Genomic DNA, 27,651 nt, shown 5'->3' on the forward strand with positions numbered 1-27,651 from the left:
CTGGAGAGCGTTATGACGCACGATGTTTGCAGCCGACTGTTAAACACTGGGGAGGCTTTGTGACTGTCTGTGGTTGTATCTCAGCTTTCGGTGTCGGAAAGCTTGTACGAGAAATATCCGTGGATGAGAGGTGTCGAGTTTGGACCATTTCCTGTCTGTACAAGCATGCGGCGGCTGTGGATACAATACACACACGCACACACAAGAACATATGCTTCTCCTTTTATCAATAGATGCAAAAATCCATGGAATTTCTCTTGCGACCCTGGAAACAAACAAAAAAATATTTATAACGACCCTCACAGCCCATACAGCATCCACGCCCACCTCCCTGACCCCTTGTCCCAAACATGATCAATAGCAAATATAATGTTAAACGTACCCTGTGCATTGACAAGCCCCCAGATATGACCTTCCCATCAGTGATCAGAAGCATCCAAATACAATACGGTGTCTTCCTCTGGGAAGTCTGCCTGAATGTGTGGAATGGCGGCATTGTCTTTCCAATTGCAGACATCCATTAAATAAATGACGAAGCCTGCCATGTCCACACGAGCCAATTTCGCAAGGTCCAACGTTTATTCACTGACGGGGATGTTCGGGGAAGTCGGGTAGAAAGCGCCTGGCCACAGGCTTTGCCGAGCCCACATTATCGGGAGTTTTTGCAGTACGGGTTTCAAGATGTCAACTTTTTGAGCGAGCTGATCAGAAAGTTCTCCATATTTTTTGTTGTGCAGAGGCACACTTCTGCAGAGGTGCACTTTTATCTCAAGTACTCACTCCAAGTATTTTCGGCTTCTTTTAGAAGCTTTGTGAGCCATTTTAGGTAACGATCCTTATCTGGCAAGCCCAATTATAAGTTCACTGCCCCGATGACCATTGTGTAAGGGGTTTCTGTGCATGCTCTCTGAGCATTCTCGGTGGATTGCGTCATATCGAAAGTCTCATATTGCAGTTTTAAAATCTCAAAATCCTTTCTTTTCTCACTTGCTTTGTCTTAATTTTACTTTTATTACCTCTTCATCCTTTTTTAAAAATACTTTGAGATTTAAAAAAAATACATGGTCCAAGGCTTGTAATAGAGCGCACACACTTACACACACTGAATTTGGAGGCAGTGTCGTCACTTCCCGTGATACTCTGGGTACCGGCGACAAAATGAAGGCACTATAGAAGATATTGATTGTTTGTTAGTTTTGTCATTTTTATCTGAGAAAGTGAGTGGGGGAGACTTTGATTAAATTATCATTTTGTGTCTCATATATTATTCGAAATTGTACTGTTTTTCAGATTGCATTAACTAAAGGAATGGCCACTCAAGTTGTTGTGGAAGAATCTTCGAGTGGGTTCTGTGCAAAAGAACCAAACTTTGATGAACCTCATGATAGAGGTCCAGAAAATGAAGATGCATCTCCAAAGGAACCTGTTGAAGCGTTGACTCTGAATTGGGTGCAAGCTGACAATTGTTTGGCATTTTATGATGACATCACCAATAACCTTATCATGCAAGACAATCTTAAAATGACTTCTGAAAAGGAGGAATTTAAGACGTCTCCAATATGCAGCATTAGTGATGTAGCCTTAGTTTTGGAACCCCAATTGGAACACTTAGATGCAGAAAAAAATTCTGAAGAAATGTGCCGTATAGAGGATAGTTTGGTGGATAAACTACACCGCAGTCTCAGTGACGGCTTGTTTGGTGAAGATCTATGTACAGGCATCACATACGTGTCAAAAGAACTTGGGCAGCGTTGGCTTACAATGGAAGACAGGTACCAGGATGATGTAATGGAAAAGGCCTTCCGTCTGAACATGATTCAAGATCACACTTGTTTGTCTCACCAGAACCCTATTGCTGACCTTAATTTGCAACTTAAGGGAACGCAACAAATCGATGACTGGGTACAATTCGGATGCAAACGGGATGCTATAAGACGGCATTCTGCGTCTGCCATTGTGGACAAAAGTGGTATTATGAGAGGCACATTTCTGGGAGATGATTTGGATGAAAGGCATACAGATAAGCTACTCCAGCAGGGATGGTTAAATGACCAATGTCTTCAGCACTATGGTAGAGAAAGTGATTTTCAAAGTTTCCAAAACCTTTCTGGCAGAAGAGTGAAAAGGATTTGTGATAATGTGAAAGATTGCAATGTGGATATGTTGCAGAATAGCAATCTTGCAATTCGAGAAATTGTTCTGAACATGCAAAAACAAATTGACAACCTCAAAGAAAACTTTGAGCAAGTTGTGCGTGACAAAACAAGTCTTGCAGAAATGATCACTTATCAGCATGGTGGATGCTCAAAGGTTGATTATGAAAAATTGGAAAACGGTGCGGACATTCTTACAAGTAACGGTGAGGATTGTGATAGTGTTCAAATTTGCATCAAAGATGATTGTTTTTCAAAGCAACAATGTGCCAAGCTTTGGCAGATACATTCAGAACTGCAATTGGAGAACAATAAACTCAAAAGTTTGGAGCGTTCATTGAAAGAGCAGATTACTGAACAGTATCGGAAATTTGCCCTGTGTGAAAAGAACTTTCAAAAGAATTTTGTTGAAATCCAAAATGAGCTTAAGCAGGTTTTAAGGGAAAAGTCGGAGCTGGAGAAGAAAGCAAGCTTACAAGCTGAAGAAGTTGTATTGTTGAGGAATCGGTTGTTGGGAATTCGGCAAATGTCTGGTGATTCTAATCTTGATATGGAATGTTCAATTATGTCCGGGATAACTCAAAATTGCTCAACAGAAATGGAAAGTTCTTTTGGGAAATGGTTAAAGGATGAGAGCAAATGTGATATGTCTGGAGATTTCTCATCGTCGAATTTTGAGGAAATGTATTTGAAAGGCCTACACAATGAATCGTACCTCAAACGTGTTTCTAGTAAGGTGCTTCAGATGCATTTCTTCAAAGACCGTCTGGGAAATCTGCAAGAAGATAAAGATTTGTTCGTTCTTAAACTTGAGGAACAGGAACGCCTGATGACGAGAATGCAAGGACAGAGTGAAGCTACAGGTTTAATGGAAAGTCAGGCACAGCTTTCCTTTGAATGCCAGTCAACTGCTTCACATTTACCAAGAGCTGATTTGCAGGCCACTGAAGAAAATTTTAAGGCCAAACAAAGTTCAATTATAGCAGTGTTGGAGCAAAAGACTACTATTGGAAAACCTTTTCAGAATGATTTGGATACTGTGAAAGAAAGCCAAGCTGAGTTGATGTCTCAGAAGCAGCAAGTTCAGGAAACGCAGGATGCATTGGGCTGTGAAACACGGAACTTTGAGAAAGGTGATGCGAATAAGGAGCTCAGATACCAGCTTGAGAAAGAAAATAAGAGGATGGAGCAAACTGAAGAAAATTTGCAAGTGAACAGAGATGCATTGCACACTGATCTGGCTCAAAAGACACTCAGACCTAAAGTGCATCGAAGCCCCGCAGATGAGCAGGTGCAGAAAATACAACTTCTTGAAAATCAGTTCACAGTGGAGCACTTGAAGGTACACGAGCTTCAATGCCTGTTGGATGAGGGACAGCATGTGCTGCAGAAGCAAAGGCAAGAGCAACCTCATCCAGTGTGTGGATTGACTGAGCATGAGTGTGTTGTTGAAGGGCAACATGAGGAAGAGATGCAAGCTCTGAAGGCAAAATATGAACTTCAGGTTAGTTTTTATTACTTGCGAAAATCGAAGATTTTCCTTGTGCATTATTCTTGTGCGTTATTCTGTCTATATCAGTCGCATACAGGTCACAATTTTCAACCGATCTTCACGAAACTTCACCAAATGTTAGAGTTGGTCATAAGCAAGAAGCCTATTGTTTTTGGGGTCAAAAGGTCAATAAGTCAACATAGGCCAAAGGTCACCAACTTTGTCAAATTTCTAAAATCCTCAATTTTCATCCGATTGACTTGAAATTTAAGAGGATTTGCATATCCCGTCACTGAATTCAACCACCAAGTATTTTTGAGGTCAACATAGGCCAGCTTTCTAAAATCCTCAATTTTCATCTGATTGGCTTAAAATTTTAAGAGGATTTGCAAGTCTGGACACTGAATTCAACATCCAAGTATTTTTGAGGTCAACATAGGCCAAATTTCTAAAATCCTCAATTTTCATCCGATTAACTTGAAATTTAAAGTTGATTTGCATATCTGGTCACTAAATTCAACCACCAAGTATTTTTGAAGTCAACATAGGCCAAATTTCTAAAATCCTCAATTTTCATCTGATTGACTTGAAATTTTAAGAGGATTTGCATACCAGGTCACTGAATTCAACCACCAAGTATTTTTTCGGTCAACATAGGCCAAAATGTCAACATAGGCCAAGTTTCTAAAATCCTCAACTTTCATCCAATTAACTTGAAATTTGAAGAGTATTTGCATATCTGGTCACTGAATTTAAGCCCCAACTATTTTTGAGGTCAACATAGGCCAAATTTCTAAAATCCTTATTTTCATCTGATTGACTTGAAATTGTAAGAGGATTTGCATACCAGGTCACTGAATTCAACCACCAATTATTTTTGAGGTCATCATCGGCCAACAACTTATTTTATGGATTTCACAAGTATCGTGCTATGCATGACATAGCTCTTGTTTTACTTATTTATGCCTTGCAAATATGCTTTCTCATTTCATTATCTGTAATAAAAATGTTTTTAAGTTTGCAACTATTTTGTGGGTATAAGAACCTTGTGGGCATAGGCAATCCTATGCATCGGCACGGTGCTAAAAGGAATGGTCATCATCATCATTTTATCTAAGGCGTTAAGTCAAAAAACTCAAATTGAAGAATAAATGCAGTTGATGAACATTTCCAGGATTGCTCTTTTTACCTTGAAAACAGATTGCTGAAGCAAAAGAAGAATTGGAAAGAAAGCTGATGGAGCTCAAGGAACAACTTGATTCACAAAGAATCACACAGATTGCTTTGATAAAGGAGGTATTTTTTTTTTTGTTTTTTTGTTTTTTTGTTTTTTGTATACAAGATCGAGGCTCGTGAAAGAGCGAACATTAATCACACAGAAAGACAAACCGACACATAAAACATATAACATCGGGAGCGGTAGACAAGATGGGGAGAGAGGGGGAAGGACACAAACACAACATTTGAGAGCAGGGACCGAGAGACATGGAGACATCGAGAGATCTGAGAGAGGGCGAGGGCTTTGGGGGGGGGGGGGGGGGGGCATGGGAAGGGGGCGGTGGGAGAGGTATAAAACATATGGACACTGCCAGGACTTCCAGGAAAGAAGTTGGAATTTCAAACAAGGTGGATCTGGGGTGAATTAGCGGGGGTAGAAAAGATCAAGGTTTTGGATGGGGGAAGATAAGAGATGGTGGTGAACAGCTGTTTTAAAGACCTGGAGGGAGGAGTGGGATTGAAGGGAGTGAGGGAGTTTGTTCCAGAGGCGGGAGAAAAGAGGAATGAAAGAGTGAAGGTGAGCAGAGAGCCGAGATTTCGGCAGTTTAACCATCAGAGGGTTGCTGGCAGATCTTGTGCGACCTGTAGGAATATTTGGGGGACAGAGCACAGAGAGAGCTGGGGGTGCAAGGCCGGAGAGGAGTCGGTAGAAGACAGAAAGACCACCTACCTGCCTGCGGTGAGTGAGTGAAAGGCCCTCAGAGATAGCTTCATCGCGGGAGATTCCAATAATTCTGAAAGCTTTGGTTTCAACAGCGTGAAGCCGAGCTAGGTGTGAGGCAGGAGCACCGGCCCATAGGGGAGAACAGTATTCCATTGAGCTGCGGATGAAAGCCTTGTATGTGGTGAGGAGCTCAGGTGTGCCGAGGAAGGACTTCGCACGACGGAGGATGCCCAGTCGGCGACTGGCTTGGGAGGCCAGCTTGGAAATGTGGTTTTCCCAAGAAAGATCATGGCAGATAGTGAGACCCAAAATCTTGAGCGACAGAACTTCTTGGAGAGGATTGTTGAGAAAGTAGATGGGAGGGTTGTCCAGTCGATCTTTTCGGAGAGACATAGTAAGAGTGTGAGATTTGTCAGGATTGAAAGACATGTTCCACTTGTTTGACCAGTCTGTGATTTTGTCCAGGTCTTCAGAGAGTGAGGAGGCAGCAGACTGCCGATCTGAGGGAAGAGGAATGGAGCGGCAGAGAGTGGAGTCATCAGCAAAGAGATAGAGAGGATTTTCGAGAGAGTCAGAGAGATCATTGATGAAGACCAGAAAAAGCACGGGGCCCAGAACACTGCCTTGGGGAACTCCAGCCTGAACAGGAATAGGAGATGAGAGAAACCCATTCAGGGCCACACGTTGACGATGACTAGAGAGGAAGTCCGCCAGCCATGCGTGGAGATTTCCATGGATACCAAAGGAGGAGAGTTTGGTGAGCAGAGCGGGGTGCCAGACCGTGTCGAAGGCACGTGATATGTCGAGGGAGACAGCTCTAATTTCCTGTTTGGCATTGAGGACCTCCATCCATTGTTGAGACAGCAGAAGCAGCATGTCCAGAGTAGAGTGACCTGGTCTGAAACCAAATTGATGATCAGAGATCAAGCCATTGGAGAAGAGGAAAGATTTCATATCCGAAGCAATGATGGATTCCATGACTTTGCTGATAATTGGGAGAAGGCTGATTGGTCTGTAGTTGCTCGGATCTGTTTTTGCACCTTTTTTGTGCAAAGCGGTGATGTTGGCTGATTTCCAAGCAGATGGCAGTTGACCTTGAGCAAAAGAGAGGGTGAAGCGAACAGAGAGAGGGTGAGATAGAGCAGCAGAGCAGGATTTTAGGACCCGTGGGCTGATGCCGTCGGGTCCAGTTGCAGAATCAGAGTCGAGGGTTGACAGAAACTTTTCCACCTTGTCAGGAGGAAAGGACACGGAGTCCAGGAGCAGCAGGGTACGACTGGGTATGGTGGGTACAGAGAGGGATGGGTTTGGGACACAAGATTTAGAGGCAAACACAGAGTTGAGGCATTCAGCTTTTTCACGTGCGGAGTCAGCTGTGTAGCCGTTTGAGGTAAGGGAGGGGATGGAGGGGGAACAAACACCAGAAACGGATTTGACCAGACGCCACCAGGATTTGGAAGAGGGAGACAGATAAGAGAGTTCGGTCTTGAGAACGGAGAGATATTGTTTCCTGGCTCTCCTGAGGGTGGACACACACTTGTTTCGGGCTTTGTGAAAGGAAATGAGATTTCCTTCCGTTGGATTTGCTTTCCAGGAGACGAAGGCAAGTTGTTTCTGGGCAACAGCCTCACCACAAGATTCCGTGTACCATGGACGTGAGGAAGGGTATGACAACTGAAGACGAGATGGGATAAATCTGTGCATGAGAGAGAGCAATTTACTTTGGAAGAATTCCCAGGATGAGTTGATGTCAGAGGTGGTAGAGATGGGAGACCAGTTCAGATGATTGATGGCTGCTTGAAGACCGTGCCAGTTGGCCTGAGTGAAATGCCAGACTCGTCGACGCTGAGCAGGCTCCCTGAGGATGGTCAGAGAGATGTCCACTTTAACAAGGACATGATCAGATGATCCGATCGGAGCAGAAGAAGAGCAACAGACATTTTCAGGGAAGTTAGTCATAACCAAGTCCAGAAGAGAAGATGTTCCGTTGACTGAGATCCGGGTCGGGAAATTGACAGATTGTGTCAGTCCCAGTGAGTCGCAGAAGTCCTTTGCTGAGGAGCCATGGCTGGTGAGAGAGGTACCCACACCCAGCCAACTGGCATGATGACAGTTGAAATCACCACATATGAGGAAGAGAGAGTTGGGATGAGTAGATAGAAGTTGGTCCATATCATCAGACAGCGAGATGTAGATGGAGTCATCAAGGTCATCAAGGTCAAGGTATGAATGTTTAACCTCAGCCTTTTAAAGGAATTTTTTCTGTTTGGCAAAAGGGGCTGGGGAGGCTTTTATTGGAGACTATTGTATACATTGGCGAAGTGGCTCATATGTTGTTGTTTTTAAACTAGCGTTTTCTCGGCTTGTAATTGTTTTTTACATCATAAATTGATGTTTTCTAAGGCAATGAATTTGGAGAAAGCTGTGCCAAGCCATACCAAGCCCCAGTAAAAGCTCCTGGAGATGAAAATGCTGGTGATGTTTTGTGGTCGTGTGGTACAGGTGCATGAACGGGAAAGGGAGCGTGAGGTGGCAGCTTTAATTGAACGGCATGTTATGGAAATGCAACAATTGCGAGTTGAAAATCAGAGACTGCTTGAAAGAATAATTAACCTCAGATGTGGCGAACAAAAAGAGGTTGACGTGATGGAGAGAGGACAGGAGGTTCAGGTACAGTGACCTTTTTTTATTGCATATATGGTTCATGGAGGAGCTGTAACACATCACTCATGAGCAGACAATACATGAAATGTCACCAGGCTTGACATGATGTAACTTTCAGCATAGTTTATGGGGAGTGACATAACTTCCGGGACACTCTGAGTACCGGCGACACTATCTTTGTGACGACTCTTTTTGTCTCTGCACTAAAAAGGAAATCGAGGAGAAATGTCCTCCTCCTCATGGCTACCAACTGATGGGGTTTATCCATGCTCTTCTTATCTTTTTAAATGCTGAGCATCAAGCAAGGAAGCAGTAAAACCATTCTTAGTCTTTGGTGACTCAGCCAGTGTCAGGATCGATCCTTCGACCTCACAGATTCAGAGCTGATGCTTGTACCATTATGCCACCAATTATTATAGCTGATTTGGTGTACGAAGGTGGACAGAGGTTATGTTTTCACCTCTGTCTGTCTGTTTGTCTGTCTGTGTATGAGCAGGATATCTCAAAAAGGTATGGGGGATTTGGGCAAAACCTGGTGGACAGGTTGAGTGTGTGACAATAACAAATTGTTTCGATTTTGGTGAAGATCTGGATCCGGATCTGAGAATTTTAAAAGTGATGATTCACCATTGACAGATAGGAGCAGCACGATATATCAAAACGTTGTGGATGGATTATGGTCAAACTTGGTGGATGAGTTGGTTAGACGACAAGAACAAGCCGATTATATTTTGGTGAAGGTCTGGATCCAGATCCGGATACATCAGTGGGATACAAAATGTAAACTGTTTAGCCTGGTGGAGGTATGCGCTCTACCGAGTGCTGTTCTAGTTGATGTCTGTAATGCATTCACAATACAGAATTGAAAGTGAGTGAGAATTGGTATTGTGAGAGTGGAATTGATCGCGGATTTAATGTGTTTTGTTTTCTGACAATGACAAGTGTTGTGCAAACTACTTTAGTTTGTTACAACTTTGGTTTGTATCACATTGAATAGTTTAATTTTCTATTTTGGTTTATTTCATATTTATAGACTGAGATGCAGCCTAAAGAAGAGTTCAGGCAGATGATGGAGGTAACAGCAGAAAGTAATAACTTGCAAGTAAATAAAGCCAGCTTGGAGAGCAGGATTGTGGAGAAAATTTCAACCTTGAGCAAAGACCTTGAAGAAAGCAAGTGGGTAAATAGCACATTGAAAGAAAGACTCATCAGATGCTCTGAGGACCTGCAAGAAACTCAGAAGAGGTGAGAGGTACCTTTCTTTATGCCATTTGACAATTAGACTGTGAGCTATGCAGTCCTGCCTCTCTCTCTGCAAACTGCTTATTAGTCCTGTACTGGTTTTGCCAGAGGGGGACTATAGAATTGCTCTGTCTTCGTCCGTCCGTCCCACCCATCTATGGTTTTTCAGACTTTCCCCCAAACACTTTAACATATTCAACTGAAACTTGGTATGGCTTTATTATGATAAGTTGGAGAAGAAGTTTGAGTTTCAGGGCATTTGTCAATTTTTCAGTTATGCGTTCTTAGGATTTAGAAAATATCACATCAGTAAGGGACCTTATTGCAAAGCAATTGTTCTTGTTTTGTATGCAAAACTGATATTGTATGTTGAATGATTATAGCCAAAGCAAAATATCGTTTTCTGTATTGTAAACCGCTCCTTTCCTATTCCATCTCCAGGCGCTGCATGACGTCATCGCCAGGCACCGAAGGAGGCCCGGAGTTTTCACTCCGGTTTCTTTCTTAGTTTTCTTGTTTTCTTTCTTTCTTGTTTGTTGTCCTTTGTCTTCTTGTCTTGTTTTCCTTTGTGCTAGAAAGCTGACATTTGGGCACAATCGTGAGCAAGTACTTTGGCAAAAACAGTATTTTTTGTTTTTTGCTTAATTAATTAATTAATTAGTTACTTCATTATTATCGATTTATTAATCACCTATTTATTTACTTTCTCTTCTGGGCATTATCTCAGGCATCTTTTGAGCTAGGAAGTTGATATGTGGAAATGATAATGACCGCGATTTGGCTGTAAAGGGTATTTTTTATTTATTGATTGATCAATTAATTGATTAAATTAGTCAATCAATTAATTATTTAAAAATTTTCGATTATTGACTTATTTAATTAATTTTTAAATAGTTATAGCTTCAGATGAAACACTGGTGGTTGAGGTATGCTATTAGCCAATTGATTAAGAAATTATTTAATGTTTACTGTTCATTGATTTTAATTGTGCAATTAATCAATCAATTATTGTATACCTCTCCCTCCCAATACCGTCTATGTGGTGCATGGCGGTATCGCCTCGGCAATGCCGCGCTGGAGGATGTTTATTACTTGCAAAATCGAAGATTTTTCAAGTATATTTGTCGGTTCCGTTTGTGGTTCTGTCTGTTTGTCTGTCACTGGCCTACAGGTCACAATTCTAAACCGATCGTCACAAAACTTTACCACGTTGTTTAAGTCGTCCCAATTGAGAAGCCTATTGAGTTTGAGGTCAAAGGTCATCTGGAGGTCAAATTTCTAAAATCGCCATTTTAAATCCGATTGACTTGAAAATTGAATAGCATTTGTGTATCAAGTCACTAAATAGGGAAACATACTATTTTTGAGGTCAAAATGTTAAAGGTCAACTTACGGTCAAATTTTAAAAATCATAAATTTTCATCTAAAAAGCCGTCAATTCTCAACCGATTGACTTGAAAATTGAACAGCATTTGCATATCGAGTCACTAAATTGGGAAACATACTATTTTTGAGGTCAAAAGGTCAAAGGTCAACTCGAGGTCAACCTTCCAAAATCATCATTTTTCATATGAAAAATCGTCACTTTTCTTCCTATTGACCCGAGCTTTGATCAAGATTGTCAATTTTAATCTTGATGAAAGACAATTTGCTGTATCAATGGAATTTTTTTTCTTGGGGAGGAGGTGGGGGGGGGGGGGGGGCGTATTTTGCAAGTATCGTGCTCCGCATGTCGTCTTCTTGTTTATTTATTTGGCATGGGGGCGGTGTACTTTGAATGTACCTGTACTTGTTTTTATTTTATTTTCCCTTTTCACTTAAATCTTTGAATCCCATGGCTGACACCAAGGTGATTGATACAAGTGGTTGCATCGCTCCTGTTATGAGGTCCCTTGTGAAATATGATGTTTTTGTGAAATAAATCTTACTCGGAATAAAAAAAATTGTGTCCAAATGCTTCCAGATAGTACTTAAATAATTAATATGGGTAGGTAGGCCTGTCTTTGCTTTGTTCCTTTATTAATCAACTTGTATTTTCCATTTTTTTCAGATTTACCCAGGAACGAAAAGCCATGCAGGAATTGATTGTGAATCATCAAACACAGAAAGACGTTCATTCGAGAGAGATGAAAGATTTGTTGAATTTGCTTCATGGCCGACAGCAAGATAAACATTCTGTGCAGACCAAGGATGTAGATTTTATTTGCGCTTTACAGAAATGTCAGAATGATATGGACTTGATGAAAAATGAATTGACTACAAGACATCAGGAGGAGATGGAATTATTGAAGTATCTAATGACACAAATACACCAGGAAGAGATTGAGTCCATGAAGAAAACGCTAGACGTGATGCCACAGGAACAGCAGCACAAATCAAATATGGCGAAACTGAAAATGTTGTTGAACATGGACTGCTATGTGACGATGGAGACGACGGGAGCTATTCAGGCACGTCAAAGCTTTGCCGATATTCAAAGCCTGAGGAATGACCATCGAATAGCAATTGAAGAATGCATAACGTCACATGAGGAGAATCTGAAGGAAATGCAAGCAATTATATTTTCTCGAGATAAAGAGCTCCGAGCTTTTTATGATGAAAAAGCTGCGGTTTTCAAGGACAAACTGACAACCAAAGTTCACCAGGAAATTGTAAAGTTGAAGGAGAGTTGTAGGACAGACGTGGACATGTTACGGAAAATTCTGGACGATGGTCGAAGAGAGAGGGCTGACGAGTATGCCAAACTTGTTCATCATATCAAAATGTTGCTGCGTATGATCCAGGAGGACCATAAGGTAAAAAAAAGAAACACTAAACTTACTTCTAATGTAAAAAAATATCAATGATTTGTGTGATGATCTTCATTTTTTTTCTTTTTAATACAGCCTCTTGTTAATTTTTTTGTTGTTGCTATTGTTTAAATTGTGTTATTTTTTCTCACTGTGATTCTTTTAGTTGCAATTGTTTTTAAATGGCATGCCTTTGATTTGTTAAAATGTATGGTAGTTAAGATCTTAAAGAGGTATTTTATTCTCCACGAGTTGTTTATGAACATTCTCAGAAGCATTATTGTGTTTTAAACTGCTGCAGTAAATGCAGCTGCAAAGTTCAGCTCGAAGTAAGCAATTTTGCCGAACAAACCATATTTTATTTTCACTTTCCTGATGCATGAAATTGGTCATTGTGTATTGATCAGGTGGAGTTGGAGGATAAGGAACAGAAGCTTGAGCGAGAGCACCAGCTCAAACGTGAGACCTTGCTGCAGGAGATCAGGGAGCAGCAGATGAAGCAGGATGGGGCATTACAGGAACTGCAGTTGCTGTACAAGCAGCAGATTCAGCAGCTTTTTCAAGAGCAGGAAGCACAACATCAGGCCAAGATTGAGGCACTATCTTCGCAACACAAGCGTGAAGTACAGGTATGCATCTTTTGGATTGGTATTCCCAAAATAGCATGATTTGCATGGGAAGGGTTTGCTTTCTTGGATGCTGTATTTTGATGGGAGTTTTATTTGGGCAGAGACTAGTGAGAGGAATGAGACGGTTGATGTACAATTTAAAGAAAAGTAATATATTATGAAAAAAGAAAACAGTTATTTGCATCTAACCTTACAATGAGGCTTTGTAGATTATTTATTTATTTGATTTTGGTCTCATTCGCTTGAAAGAGATAGAGAACATTTGGAAATAAGTTTTTTTTTTGTTTTTTTTTAAATCACTGATGCTCTTACATGTATTTTACCTTTGCATATTTTCTGCAGGTTATGGCTCTGGCTTCTGAAAGAGAGTTTGAGAAGCTGGCGCTGGAGTTAAATATCAGGTTAGGGGTTGTTGAGAATTGGCCGGCAAGAGAACAAGTTGAAGAGGACCGTCACAACGCGTTACAAGCCGAGGTCGGTATGGAGTGCAGATGCCAAACAGGATGTGATTCATTGGCCATGTCTATCAAGCAGATAATTTCAGAATAATGTACATTAGTCTGAATTTTGATATTTTCATACATTTGGCCAACCCCTGCTCTGCGGGGGAAAATGGCCTTGAAAGGTGGTTCTTCTTCTTCTTTAGTCTGAATGCTGCTTTGCATTTGCAGAATGGGGAGGTACAACGGGTCACACGACACACTCACAAGGAAGTATTGCTGGAGGAGCTGTCAAGGCTGCAGATGTTGCAGAAAGAGGAAAAAGAAAACCTCAACAAGGCTGTCCAAGCCAAGGCAAACCAGGCTGAACAGGTGAGATTTGCTACATCCTTATCTGCCTTTGTTAACTCAACTGGATGGACTATGTCCAACTGAGTTTTTGTCAACACCTAGTGTCTGTCGTCTGTCTGTCTGTCTGTCTGTCGGTCGTCTGTAAACAATTTGACGTCTACGCTCTAAAATGTTGTTGAACTACTGTCTCCCTCTTCCAAATCCTGGTGGCGTCTGGTCAAATCTGTTTCTGGTGTTTGTTCCCCCTCCATCCCCTCCCTCACCTCAAATGGCCACACGGCTGACGCCGCACGTGAAAAAGCTGAATGCCTCAACTCTGTTTTTGCCTCTAAATCTTGTGTCCCAAACCCATCCCTCTCTGTACCCACCGTACCCAGTCGTACCCAGCTGCTCCTGGACTCTGGGTCCTTCTCTCCTGACACGGTGGAAAAGTTTCTGTCATTCATCGACTCTGATTCTGCAACTGGACCAGACGGCATCAGCCCACGGGTCCTAAAATCCTGTTCTTCCGCTCTTTCACACCCTCTCTCTGTTCTCTTCACCCTCTCTTTTGCTCAAGGTCATCTTCCATCTGCTTGGAAATCTTCCAACATCACCGCTTTGCACAAAAAAGGTGCAAAAACAGATCCCAGCAACTACAGACCAATCAGCCTTCTCCCAATTAACAGCAAAGTCATGGAATCCATCATTGCTTCAGATATGAAATCTTTCCTCTTCACCAATGGCTTGATCTCTGATCATCAATTTGGTTTCAGACCTGGACACTCTACTCTGGACATGCTGCTTCTGCTTTCTCAACCATGGATGGAGGTCTTCAATGCCAAACAGGAAATTAGAGCAGTCTCCCTTGACATATCACGTGCCTTCGATACGGTCTGGCACCCCGCTCTGCTCACCAAACTCTCCTCTTTTGGTATCCATGGAAATCTCCACGCATGGCTGGCGGACTTCCTCTCTAGTCGTAGTCAACGTGTGGCCCTGAATGGGTTTCTCTCATCTCCTCTTCCTGTTCAGGCTGGAGTTCCACAAGGCAGTGTTCTGGGCCCTGTGCTTTTTCTGGTCTTCATCAATGATCTCTCTGACTCTCTTGAAAATCCTCTATCTCTTTGCTGATGACTCTACTCTCTGTCGCTCCATTCTTTGTCGCTCCATTCTTCACCCCTCAGATCGGCAGTCTGCAGCCTCCTCACTCTCTGCAGACCTGAACAAAATCACAGACTGGGCAAACAAGTGGAACATGTCCTTCAATCCTGACAAATCTCACACTCTTACGATGTCTCTCCGAAAAGACCGACTGGACAACCCTCCCATCCACTTTCTGAATAATCCTCTCCAAGAAGTTCTGTCACTCAAGCTTTTGGGTCTCGCTATCTGCCATGATCTTTCCTGGGAAAACCACATTTCAAATCTGGCCTCCAAAGCCAGTCGCAGACTGGGCATCCTCCGTCGTGCGAAGTCCTTCCTTGGCACACCTGAGCTCCTCACCACATACAAGGCTTTCATCCGCAGCTCAATGGAATACTGCTCTCCCCTCTGGGCTGGTGCTCCTGCCTCACACCTAGCTCGTCTTCACGCTGTTGAAACCAAAGCATTCAGAATCATTGGAATCTTCCGCGATGAAGCTAACTCCAAGGGCCTCTCACTCACTCACCGCAGGCAGGTGGTTGGTGGTCTTTCCGTCTTCTACCGACTCCTCTCTGGCCTTGCCCCTCCAGCTCTCTCTGGGCTCTGTCCCGCAAATATTCCTACAGGTCGCACAAGATCTGCCTGCAACCCTCTTATGGTCAAACTGCCAAAATCAAGACTCTCTGCTCACCTTCACTCCTTCATTCCTCTTTTCTCCCGCCTCTGGAACAAACTCCCTCACTCTCTTCAATCCCACTCCACCCTCCAGGTCTTTAAAACAGCTGTTCACCACCATCTCTTATCTTCCCCCATCCAAAACCTTGATCTTTTCTACCCCCGCTAATTTCACCCCAATTCCACTTTTTTGAAATACCAACTTCTGTCCTGGAAGTCCTTGGTGTCCTTGTGTTTTATATTTCTCCCTCCCCCTGCCCCCTTCCCACGCCTCCTCCCCCCCAAGCCCCCACCCTTCCACACATCTCCCTGCTCTCAAATGTTGTATTTGTGTGCTTCCCCTTCTCTCCCCATCTTGTTTTCCGCTCCCTCTTTTTATATATTTTGTTTGTCTGGTTGATTTGTTTGTGAAGTAAATGTTAGCTCTTTCATGAGCCTCGATTCAGTATACAAACAACAAAAAACAAAAACAAAACACAAATATTGAACAAATTTGATGAAACTTGTTTTGCAGCATCTTTAAGACATAAACTAGTTTGGGATTGCATTTGGGCGTTGCACGCCCAAAAATTGGCGCGGCAGGGCTGCCATATTGAAAAATCCATTTTTGTCAATCTGGTATTTCCTAATGTAGCTAGAAGGCTGAAACTTGGTGTGTAGACAGTATGTAACAAACCTCAACACATATATTATGGGTTTTGACGATGTCCGAAAAATGACCTCGTCATGACCTATGACATGACTTGACCCATAAACATCAGTTTGGACGACGTCCAAGCTCTAAAAGTCACAAATACTGATCAAATTTGATGAAACTTGTGCCTTTTGCCACTTAAAGATATTTGAAAATTTTTGATGAATGAATACTTAAACCCTGTTGAACACATCTATTGAAATATTCAACATATCTTGATTCAATACCATACATGTATATTGTTTGACCAAGTCTTTCTAAATAAACTCTAGTCTGAAATCTGAGAACAGTAATTGTAGTTTTACTTTTCACGCCTCACTTAAAACTCAATTTTTTCTAGTTTCCTGTTTAAACATGAGATACCTTCAACGTTACTGTACCTCTTTAGCACATATAAACTATATAGTTTGTGGTTCTATTATGCATATTCTAACCATATTGAAATAGACCATTTGAGTTCAGGTTCCCTGGAACCTCTAGTTTTGCTTTTTTTTTCACTGACTGCACAAAAAATATTTTTACAAACTATTAGGAGCATTGCGATGTAATTTTCCATTTCTTAGAGGTATTACCTGGGGATGGATAAGTGACAACAGATCAGGTGGCAACAATTATTTTCTTTTCAACTGTGAGGATTTTGGGCAGTGCTGTATTTTTACAAGTAGCATTTTGTTTCCAAAATCAAGTGGACCTGAAAGCAATGAGTTGACTACATTATATAGTTGCTGTTGAATTAACACCTGGTGGGTTGACTCAGCTTGGCATCCTTCCAGGGTCGGCAAAATGAGTACCAGATGACTAGTATTTGGGAGGGGTGGGGGGAGGGGGGGGGGGAGGGTGGGGCGTTGCATCAACAGAACATCCGCACCCACAGAAAATGATGCAGCCAAGCAGCTATGAACTACCATCTCTGTGAATATACAGACTTGGCATTTAATATGGAATTTTTTTTTTTCTTGACTTGGGTTTACTTTCTGAACTCGGTACATCAATCTGGTGAGTTTATTTTACGCTTCGGTGATTTCTTTGTTAAAAGAATCATGTCACTGATTGTCTGTCGCAGCAAGAAGTCAATAACAGGATTATATCACAGGTGGCGTGACAAAATGTACGGACAGGTACATTTGACGATTGGCTTCACAATAGGGTATATAAGGGTTGTTGCGTTCTGTATTAGTGGAAAACAACTGCTGCACGTCTACAAAGGTTATTGCCGCTTCCCCTGGAGATGGTCCGTCAACTCGACAATGCTGTTTGTCATTTAGTGGTGGCTTTACGAAATTCCGGCATGAAACAGCGTGCTATTGCTCGGCAGTATGGCATCACTCAAGGTCAGGTGTCAAAGATCCTGAAACAAAATGCTCAGAGGGGTGTCCCTACTCCAATACCGAGGTCAGGACGTCCCCGCAGAACCACAAGGAGGGATGATCGCCAGCTGCACCGGTTAGTCCGCAATGGCCGTACCAAGTCAGCTAATCGGCTTAGGGCTGAGTGGCAGCAACTGACAAATGTGCCTGTATCCAGAAGGCTAGTCAACCAACGACTGGTTCAAGCAGGCTATCGTGCCAGGCGTCCCCTGAGAAAGCCACGTCTGACCAGACAACACCGCCAGCGCCGATTGCAGTGGGCCAGAGAGCACCGTCAATGGCAGCCAGGACACTGGAATCACGTGATCTTCAGTGACAAGTCTAGATTTCTGGTCTATCGTCAATATGGCTGCGTCCGAGTGCGCAGACATGTGCATGAAGCCTACAACGAAGATTGCATAGTGCCAAGAGTCCAAGCTGGAGGTGGTGGGGTGACCATTTGGGCTGCTTTTCATGCAGGGGGCAAAACTTACCTGGTTGTTCTGAATGGAAACCTGAACCAGTTCAAGCACAGGGCCATTCTGGAAGAAACATTGCTTCCATTTGTTCGTGCAGCCTTTCGAGGAAACTTTGTCTTCCAAGATGACAATGCATGGCCTCATCGTGCTCGCATGATCCAACACTTTCTTGCTGACCGTGGTGCAGAGCATATGGAGTGGCCTGCCATGTCCCCGGATATGAATCAGATAGAGAACTTGTGGGCAGAATGAACGCGTCAAATCGACAACTTGGACCAGCAGCCTGCCTCTGTGTGTGAATTGCAGCAGGCTATTGTCACTGCATGGCAAGCGATTCCTGTCCAAACCTTGGCAAATCTCGTGAACAGCATGCCTCAACGTGTACCTGCTCTCCTGAATGCTCGTGGGGGTTACACGAAGTACTGAACTGTAATTTTACTGTCCGTAATCCCAGTCGTAATTTAACTTTTGTTTTTGTTAAAAAAATTTTGGCTAATGTGCAAAATAAAGAGATACTTCTGGAAAACGTACAGAAGTTTAACACAGTACTGTCCATGAATTGAGTTCGATATCAGTTTACATCACTTTCAAGGATCAATTTATTTGCTTCGAAATGTCAAATGTGGTTTTTGTTTCTTTTAAAGGTCACATTAACAAAATCTAGAATAATTTCAACATAATTCCAATGAACTTTTGGTTCTAAGTCATCTTGAAAAGTAAGTTCACCCCCACAAAAAAATATTCCATATTAAATGCCAAGTCTGTAGTTTATGTTGTATTGTTACATGTCCTATTTGATCCCTCTTCCAAGTGATTACGTTTGATTACCCTTCATCAACGGTATGTTTCAAATGATAGCATTATAAATACATTGAGTGCTTGATCGATTACATTTTCTAACTAGTATAAGTGTAGGAGTGGGAAACATCTTATTGGAATTAGCGGATGCTGCATAGATGGGTGCGTGAGTTGGTGGAATTAACAGATGCTGCAAAGATGGTAGGATGAATAGTTTAGAAAAAAAATAAACCAGATGTAGCAAGGTCTGATTGGAGTGGGCCAGTAAGGGACTGATGGAGTTTGTGGATGACAAAATTTAAGGAAGTGTGAGTTTCTGGGAAATGAAAGATTGATGAAATATGGGTTTATAAATTTTTTAAAGGTAGAATTTGTTTTGAGCAGAATGTAACTCAGAAAAGGGATTATGCAGTAATTATGGACAAACTTAAAGGTCCACAGAATATGTAATTACATTTTCAGCTCACCTGGACTTTAGTCCGGTGAGTTTATGTGATCGAACAGTGTCTGTAGGCAAGTGAGTGAGTCTGTAAGCACTTCAGTCATTATCGCTTGAACCAAACACATGATTTTGAGGAAACTTGACCACAAGCTGCATATCTGATGCCTACTGAAGGTGTATTGACCGCATCAAAATCTGCACTCGGGCACAGACAGAGCAGGGGGTGCAAGGCCGGAGAGGAGTCGGTAGAAGACAGAAAGACCACCAAACCTGCCTGTGGTGAGACAGTGAAAGGCCCTCAGAATCAGCTTCATCGCAAAAGATACCAATGATTCTAAAAGCCTTGGTTTCTACAACGTGAAGCCGAAATAGGTGTGAGGGGAGAGCAGTACTCCATCAAGCTGCGGATGAAAGCTTTGTATGTGGTGAGAAGTTCAGTAGCACCAAAAAAGGACTTCACACGATGGAGGATGCCCAGCCTTCGACTGGCTTTGCAGGCCAGCTTGGAAATGTGTTTTTTCCAGAAAGATCATGGCAGATTGCGAGACCCAAAAACTTGAGTGACAGAACTTCTTCAAGAGGATTGTTGAGAAAGTAGATGGGAGGGGTTTCCAGATGGTCTTTTCGGAGAGACATAGTGACAGTGTGAGATTTGTCAGTATTGAAAGACATGTTCCACTTGTTTGACCAGTTTTTGATTTTATCCATGTCTGGACAGAGTGAAGAGGCCGCAGCCTGCCTATCTGAGGGTTGAGATATGGCGTGGCAGAGGGGGTGGAGTAATCGGCAAAGAGATAGAGAAGATTTTCCAGAGAGCCGGAGAGATCATTAATGAAGACCAGAAAAAAGTGCAGGTTCGGGGTGCCAATCACTCTCGCCAGCCGGCCCGCTCTGAAGGCTCGGATCGGGACACCGGGATTCATTCCGGTCGCCCGGTCGGCCCAGAGGTGGGGGTGCGGGACTTGTCACGGAACGTCAAAACAAACGGCCTACCGGAGCCGCCCAAAACTCGGGTGCGACGGGCGAGTCCACTAACGGAACGCCTCTCGCTTCCCAAATCGAGGGCCACGTGGTCAGGAGAACCCCGTCCCTTCTGGTTGCCTTGACGTCCCACTGTGAGCGTTCCTCAGGGTGTACGTAAAACTAAGTCTAAGGGTTAAGTTCCTCCTTGCCCTCGCAAGGGAAAGGCTAGCACTTCCCCCCCCCCCCCCCCTTCCCATGCCTCCCCCCCAAAGCCCTCTCCCTCCCACAGTTCTCTCGATGTCTCCATGTCTCTCGGTCCCTGCTCTCAAATGTTGTGTTTGTGTCCTTCCCCCTCTCTCCCCATCTTGTCTACCGCTCCCGATGTTTTTTGTTTTATGTGTCTGTTTGTCTTTCTGTGTGATTAATGTTCGCTCTTTCACGAGCCTCGATCTTGTATACAAAAAAAAAAAAACCAAAAAAAAAGCACAGGGCCCAGAACACTGCCTAGGGTGATGCAGCTGCTGTCCCATCGATTATAAATGACTTCTCTGGGAAATGCTCTGGAAAACCCTCTTCCTTTTTGCAGATGACTCCATAATGTATCATACGCTAACCCATCCCTTTGCTAAGCGGACAGCAGCCGCATCCCTCTCTCCAATTTTTTTTTTGGGCATATCTGGAAGTAAAATGAGTTGTGTTTTTTTAATGCACATAAGATGAGCATTATAGGGGTAGCTCTAGCTTCATCACCTTTGTTTCGTTTTTTTTCCGGCTACTTTGTTGCTCATGTAATCATTCCCATCCATACACTTCAGCCTCTCACAAGCAAATGCATGTGGCCATTTTCCCCATAACTTGTCCTTATTGTTTCTGTTCTCCCTAATCGCTAGTTTCGAGCAGAAGCATCTCGGCTGCGAGAGATGGTACAGCAGGTGCAGCTGGAACTGGAAACGGTCTTACACCGACGTGAACGAGAAAATGGAGAAGGAGACACTTTGCTCACAATGCTCCGTGCCGACCTACAAAATAAAGAAATGGACAGGTATTTTATTAGATAACAGGGAACACTCTTTTTACCATTTGTATAGGGTGGAACATAAGTTTGTTTACTTTGTGATTTATATTCCCTTTTTCCCCCCCACTGTGGGAGATTATGATTCAAAAGATTAGGTTTACTCGCAAAAGTCCCTGGGATGTAGACCAATTCAAGTTCTAAAGTGAAAGAGTTCCTCGTTTCTCCATAACATCAAATTATGCAGACCAATCTGTCATTCTGTTGCTGGGCATTGCCAACTGTCTGAACAAGGGTGGCAAACTATGCGAACGCTTACTTTGTTTACTTTGAGCCTTTTTCAGATAAGTATGTTGTGACATTTTGACTAATGCATTGCAATTATTCTAAAAAGAAATGTAATAATCTCGATAAATTGAGCTTGTATGCTTTCAGATATTTTTTATGACCAGAATGTTTGCTTTATTCCTTACTAGAAGCACCTGCAGGAGTTGCTGGGGGAGAGGAGGGTGGGGAAGGTGGGGGTGGGGGGGGGGGGGGGGGAGGTGGAATGGGAAGAAGTGGGGGGTTATGTCATTATCCTTAATCAAACGTGTAATTCGAAATACCTCTTGCTGTGTAATTCAAAATGCCTCACTACTGGAAAGATGGGGAGGAATACTGTACTGTAAAGGTTTGGAACTTGTAATTCCCTCTCCCACCTGATGTGGCGCCACACGATACACATATACATAGATAATTTGCATCCATCTCTTTTCCTATCCCCCCCTCCTCCAAGACCGCCGGCAAGGATAAAGATACCCCTATGCACTAATTGGGGTCATGCCCTGATCCTATGTAGCAATTGTGGATGTAATCGGCCCAGAACTGAATGAGTGGCGTTTGGCTTGACCAAAAAAAAAAAAAAACACACACACACACACACACACACACACACACACACACACAGACGTATAGTATCTACACACAGATAGACACACACACACACACGGACACACACACACACACACACACACACACCTATTTGCACATGCAATAATTGGTTGTCTTGAAGGAACTGCGCTCCAACGCGAGTCGAAAGAATTGACGCGACCAAAGACGGAATTCGTCCGAGTTGCTTTATTGAAACAAAACAGCTCAGGTATTCTGACAAGCCCGTTTATCGGGCAGCAATATATATACACATTTATGTCGGGAAGTTTGCCCGGCAAAAGCTATACCGGGCATGCCCGGGTGTCAAGGGCGAGCCTTGGAAAGGCGAGTCTGGACCTGCCCGGGCGTGTTTGGCTGCGGCCTGGCAAGTCGAGGCTGGGCGTGCCCGGGCGCTCTGGGCGAGCCCTGGAAAGGCGATAGCGGGCATGCCCGGACGCTCTGGGCGAGCCCTGAAAAGGCGATAGGGGGCATGCCCGGACGCTCTGGGCGAGCCCTGGAAAGGCGAGAGCGGGCACGCCCGGGAGAGGCGCGTCTGGCCGTGTTCTGGCCGGTGCAAGGCGATTGTGTGCATCCAGCGGTAACCGCTACACACGCCCCTCCAGAATCGACCTGCACCGGCAGGGTCAATTTAAGGGGGGTCCGGATGACCCGGCCGAAGCGACCCCTGGAGGGTCGTGGGGAGGGGTCCGATGTGGTGGTGGGTGGTCGAGCGGGGGGAACTGTGGACGGGGGGCGGCCTCGCCGCGGAGGAAGGGCCAACCGTGGTGGTCGGTCGACGTCCATGTGCGCCGGTTTGAGGCGGTCCACAGAAATCCGGTCCGGCCGGCCGCCGAAGTCGACGATGAAAGACTTGTCGCCCCGTCGCAGGACCCGGAAGGGCCCGTCGTACGGCGGCCGGAGTGGCCCCCGGTGCGCGTCATGACGCACAAAGACGTACTCCGCTGTGCGAAGCGCCGGGGGGACGTAGGACTGGGGGCCACCGTGGCGGGACGTCGGCACGGGGGCAAATCGTTGGGCGGCCTCCTGGAGGTCCGAGCGCTGGCGAGCGGCGGATCAGGGACTGGTAGCGTCGGGCACGAATTCGCCCGGGACGCGGAGCGGCTGGCCGTAGACGAGCTCGGCGGCGGACGCCTGGAGGTCTTCCTTGGGGGCCGTGCGAAGGCCCAAAAGGACCCACGGCAGCCGGTCGGCCCAACCGTCGTCCTGAAGGCCGGCCATGAGTGCGGCCTTCATGGAGCGGTGAAACCGCTCGCACAACCCGTTGGCTTGGGGGTGGTAGGCCGTGGTGCGGTGCAGCGTGACCCCCAACGAACGGGCGACCGTGCCCCAAAGCTCAGACGTGAACTGTGGGCCGCGGTCGGACGAGATGTCCGCTGGTGCGCCGAAGCGCGCGACCCAGGTGGCGATGAACGCCTGCGCCACGTCGGCGGTGGTGGTGGAGGCGAGGGGCACGGCCTCCGGCCACCTGGTGGTCCTGTCCACCATGGTGAGCAGGTGGGTGAACCCCCGCGAGGGGGGCAGGGGACCCACCAGGTCCACGTGGATGTGGTCGAAGCGCCGTTCAGGCACGGCGAAAGGTGCCAGCGGGGCCTGGGTGTGGCGGTGGACCTTGACCCGCTGGCAGGCCGTGCAGGCGTTGGCCCAGTCGCGGATGTTTCGTCGAAGTCCGTGCCAGACGAAACGCGCCGACACCAGCTTCTGAGAAGCTTTCCGGCCCGGGTGAGAAAGGCCGTGGATGGAGGCGAAGATGCGGCGCTGCCAGGAAACGGGCACGATGGGGCGAGGCTGGCCCTGGGAGACGTCGCAGAGCAGGACGGTGCCCGCGAAGGGAATGTCGGCCAGGCGGAGGCCCGTGTCTGCCGCACGGAGTGCCTGCACCGAGGCGTCGGTGGTCTGGTCGGCCGCCATGAGCGCGAAGTCTACGCCGAGGTGGACCGCGTTCGCGCTGGCCCGAGAAAGACAGTCGGCCACGGCGTTGTCTTTGCCGGCGACGTGCCGGATGTCCGTGGTGAACTCCGACACGGCGGAGAGGTGGCGCTGCTGGCGGGCCGACCACGGCTCCGTGACCTTAGCCATTGCGTAGACCAACGGCTTGTGGTCGACGAAAGCCGTGAACGGGCGGCCCTCCAGGAGGTGTCGGAAATGGCGAACGGCCAGGAATAGCCCGAGCAGCTCGCGGTCGAACGTGCTGTAGTTTAACTCGTTCGGCCGGAGTTGCCGGCTGAAAAAAGCGAGTGGCTGCCAAACCCCGTCCACCCATTGCTCATGGACGGCGCCCACCGCGTAGTTGGAGGCGTCCGTAGTGAGGGCGATGGGCGCGTTGAGCACCGGGTGAGCCAGCAGCGTTGCGTCGGCGAGGGCCCGTTTGGCGCTGTCGAAGGCCGCGTCCATGGCCGCGGACCAAACAATGTCATGCTTGGCCGGCTTGCCCCGGAGGGCCTCGTAAAGGGGCCGCATGAGCTGAGCAGCGCGGGGCACGAATCGGTGATAAAAATTCACCATGCCGAGGAACTCTTGGAGGGCCTTGATGGAACGGGGACGCGGGAACGTGGTGATGGCCTCTACCTTGGTCGGCAGCGGCACGGCCCCGGTCTTGGTGATGCGGTGGCCCAAAAAGTCAACGGTCGTCGCGCCGAGGTGGCATTTGACCGGGTTGACAATTAAGCCGTGCTCGCTGAGGCGACCGAACAGTGTTCGGAGGTGGAGGAGGTGCTCGGCGCGGGACGTGCTGGCGACGAGGATATCGTCCAGATAGACGAAAAGAAACGGCAGGTCGCGCAGCACGCCGTCCATCAAGCGCTGGAACGCCTGGGCCGCGTTCTTGAGGCCAAACGGCATCCGCAAAAATTCGAACAGGCCGAACCGCGTGATGACGGCCGTCTTCGGGACGTCGGCCGCCCGGACAGGTACCTGGTGGTAGCCCCGTATCAGGTCAATTTTCGAAAAGATGACCCGTCCCGCCAAACGGGCGGAAAAGTCCTGAATATGCGGGATCGGGTACCTGTCGGGGGTGGTAGCGTCGTTGAAACGGCGGTAGTCGCCACACGGGCGCCATCCACCCCCCGGCTTTGGCACGATGTGCAGTGGCGAGGCCCACGCGCTATCGGAGCGCCGCACGATGCCGAGGTGCTCCAACGCGTCGAACTCGGCCTTCGCCACGGCGAGCTTGGCCGGGTCGAGGCGGCGGGCCCTGGCGTAGACCGGCGGGCCCGTAGTGGGTATGTGGTGCTCGATCCCGTGCCGCACCGCGACGGCCGAAAACGTCGGCCGCGTGAGGGCCGGGAATTCCGCGAGCAGGCGAGCGAAGTCGTTCGCTGCCGGGAGGGCGCACGCCAGTTCGGTCGGCGCGGAGCTGCTCATTGTGCACGCCAGGGAGCTGAAGGTCTCGGCATTGACAAGGCGACGACGTTTGACGTCGACCAGCAGCCCGTGCGCGCAGAGGAAGTCGGCGCCCAGCAAAGCCATGGGGACGCAGGCCGTCACAAAAGTCCATTGAAAACGCTGGCTGCCGAAGCAGAGGGTGACGACGCGTGGGCCGAAAGTGCGTATGGCCGAGCCATTAGCAGCGACCAAAGAGGGGCCGCAAACGGCGTCCCGCCTGTCCTGCTCGGAGGCGGGTATGACGCTCAGTTGGGCGCCGGTGTCACACAGGAAACGCCGCCCAGACGCTTTGTCCCGAATAAACAGCAAGTTGCCCGAGTGGCCGGCGCTCATGGCTGGGAATGAACGCCGGCCCGGCCGTTTCCCGACCTGCCGAAAGTGCACGGGGGCCGGCACGTCCGAGCCTTGTGTCCGAACCTGACGTGGTAATAACACCACGCCCGGTCAGGTGGAGGCCCCGGCCGTCGTGTCGGAAGCGGGTGGTGCGGCGTTGCGGCCGCCAGTTGCACCGGCAGTTTGGCCTCCAACCGCGCAGGGTGCTCGGGCGTCGTGGGCGTCGCCTCGGACGGCGGCGGGCTCCAGGTAACCGCGCCGATGTGCTGGCCCGCCGAGGAGATCTTATCGGCTTCCCTGGCGAGGGAGCGGGAATCCGTGATCAACGTGCCAGCCAGGGCGAGGCGTACCGGGTGAGGCAGCTGGCGAAGGAACAGCTCGCGGAACAGAAAATCCGGAGAGTGCTCACCGAGCAACGAGAGCATATAGTCCATGCGCTCTGACGGGCGCGTGTCGCCGAGCTCGGGCAGAGCGAGCAGGCGCCGTGCGCGTGCTGCCGGTGAGAGGGTGAAAGCGTCGAGGAGGAGTGTCTTCAGCGCGTCGTATTTGTCAGCAGCCGGCGGGTGCTCGAGGAGGCTCAAGGCGCGGGCCGCGGTGGCGGAACCGAGCGCTGCCACAACATGGTGGAAGCGGGTGTCGTCCATGGTGATGCCTCGCAGGGCGAACTGAGAGTCCGCCTGAGCGAACCAAACAGCCGCGTGAGCCTCCCAGAAGGTAGGCAGTTTAAGCGTCACTGCCGTATCCATGTCGGTAGGTCACCAATGAAGGAACTGCGCTCCAACGCGAGTCGAAAGAATTGACGCGACCAAAGACGGAATTCGTCCGAGTTGCTTTATTGAAACAAAACAGCTCAGGTATTCTGACAAGCCCGTTTATCGGGCAGCAATATATATACACATTTATGTCGGGAAGTTTGCCCGGCAAAAGCTATACCGGGCATGCCCGGGTGTCAAGGGCGAGCCTTGGAAAGGCGAGTCTGGACCTGCCCGGGCGTGTTTGGCTTCGGCCTGGCAAGTCGAGGCTGGGCGTGCCCGGGCGCTCTGGGCGAGCCCTGGAAAGGCGATAGCGGGCATGCCCGGACGCTCTGGGCGAGCCCTGGAAAGGCGATAGCGGGCATGCCCGGACGCTCTGGGCGAGCCCTGAAAAGGCGATAGGGGGCATGCCCGGACGCTCTGGGCGAGCCCTGGAAAGGCGAGAGCGGGCATGCCCGGGAAAGACGAGACCGGCCGTGCCCGGGAGGTTCGGGCGTGCCCGGGAACAGTGAGTCCGGGCATGCCCGGGAGAGGCGCGTCTGGCCGTGTTCTGGCCGATTGTGTGCATCCAGCGGTAACCGCTACAGTCTTGCCTTTAATCCAGCCTGATTATCCCATACTCTTTAGTGATTAACTTGATTAATGATCCCTGACTTTTTGTAAGGAGAAGCATAATTGGAACAACGTATGGTACATGCTATTATGTACATGCCATACCTCTTGTGGTAAGACCTTCAAAATGTTGTTTGTTTTTTTTGTTTGTTTTTTTAACACCAAATTTTATTTATGCTCTTTCCATCACGAAACTAACGGTTAAGTTCCAAGAGTTTAGAAGCTTTTATTAGTCCCCAACCGGAAGTCTGCCTACTGAATTGTTATATTTTATTTGCTGTCTCTCCATGCGTCCGTCACCTCTACTTTAAAATGCCTCATTTATTTCATATTGGGCACGTGTGCAACAATAACTGCCCATGAGGCACGTCAAATGATCTTGGGATTGGAGCCAAAAGTAATAG

General features: G+C 46.9%; 1 protein-coding gene across 1 annotated transcript in view; it reads left to right on the plus strand.

The window, feature by feature from the left end:
- The window catches only part of LOC137434016 (uncharacterized), a 155,711-nt gene that overhangs the window by 502 nt on the left and 127,558 nt on the right, over positions 1-27,651 (plus strand). Inside the window, exons 2-10 of the mRNA XM_078785840.1 lie at positions 1,291-3,657; positions 4,846-4,941; positions 8,090-8,257; positions 9,285-9,496; positions 11,544-12,288; positions 12,690-12,911; positions 13,254-13,385; positions 13,583-13,723; positions 21,115-21,266. Coding sequence (XP_078641966.1) covers positions 1,309-3,657; positions 4,846-4,941; positions 8,090-8,257; positions 9,285-9,496; positions 11,544-12,288; positions 12,690-12,911; positions 13,254-13,385; positions 13,583-13,723; positions 21,115-21,266 — 4,217 coding nt within the window. The 5' untranslated portion in view covers positions 1,291-1,308. The remainder of the gene's footprint in view (positions 1-1,290; positions 3,658-4,845; positions 4,942-8,089; positions 8,258-9,284; positions 9,497-11,543; positions 12,289-12,689; positions 12,912-13,253; positions 13,386-13,582; positions 13,724-21,114; positions 21,267-27,651) is intronic.

Source organism: Myxine glutinosa, chromosome 10, assembly GCF_964187855.1.
Source record: "Myxine glutinosa chromosome 10, kmMyxGlut1.1, whole genome shotgun sequence".
In the NCBI taxonomy this organism is placed as follows: domain Eukaryota; kingdom Metazoa; phylum Chordata; class Myxini; order Myxiniformes; family Myxinidae; genus Myxine; species Myxine glutinosa.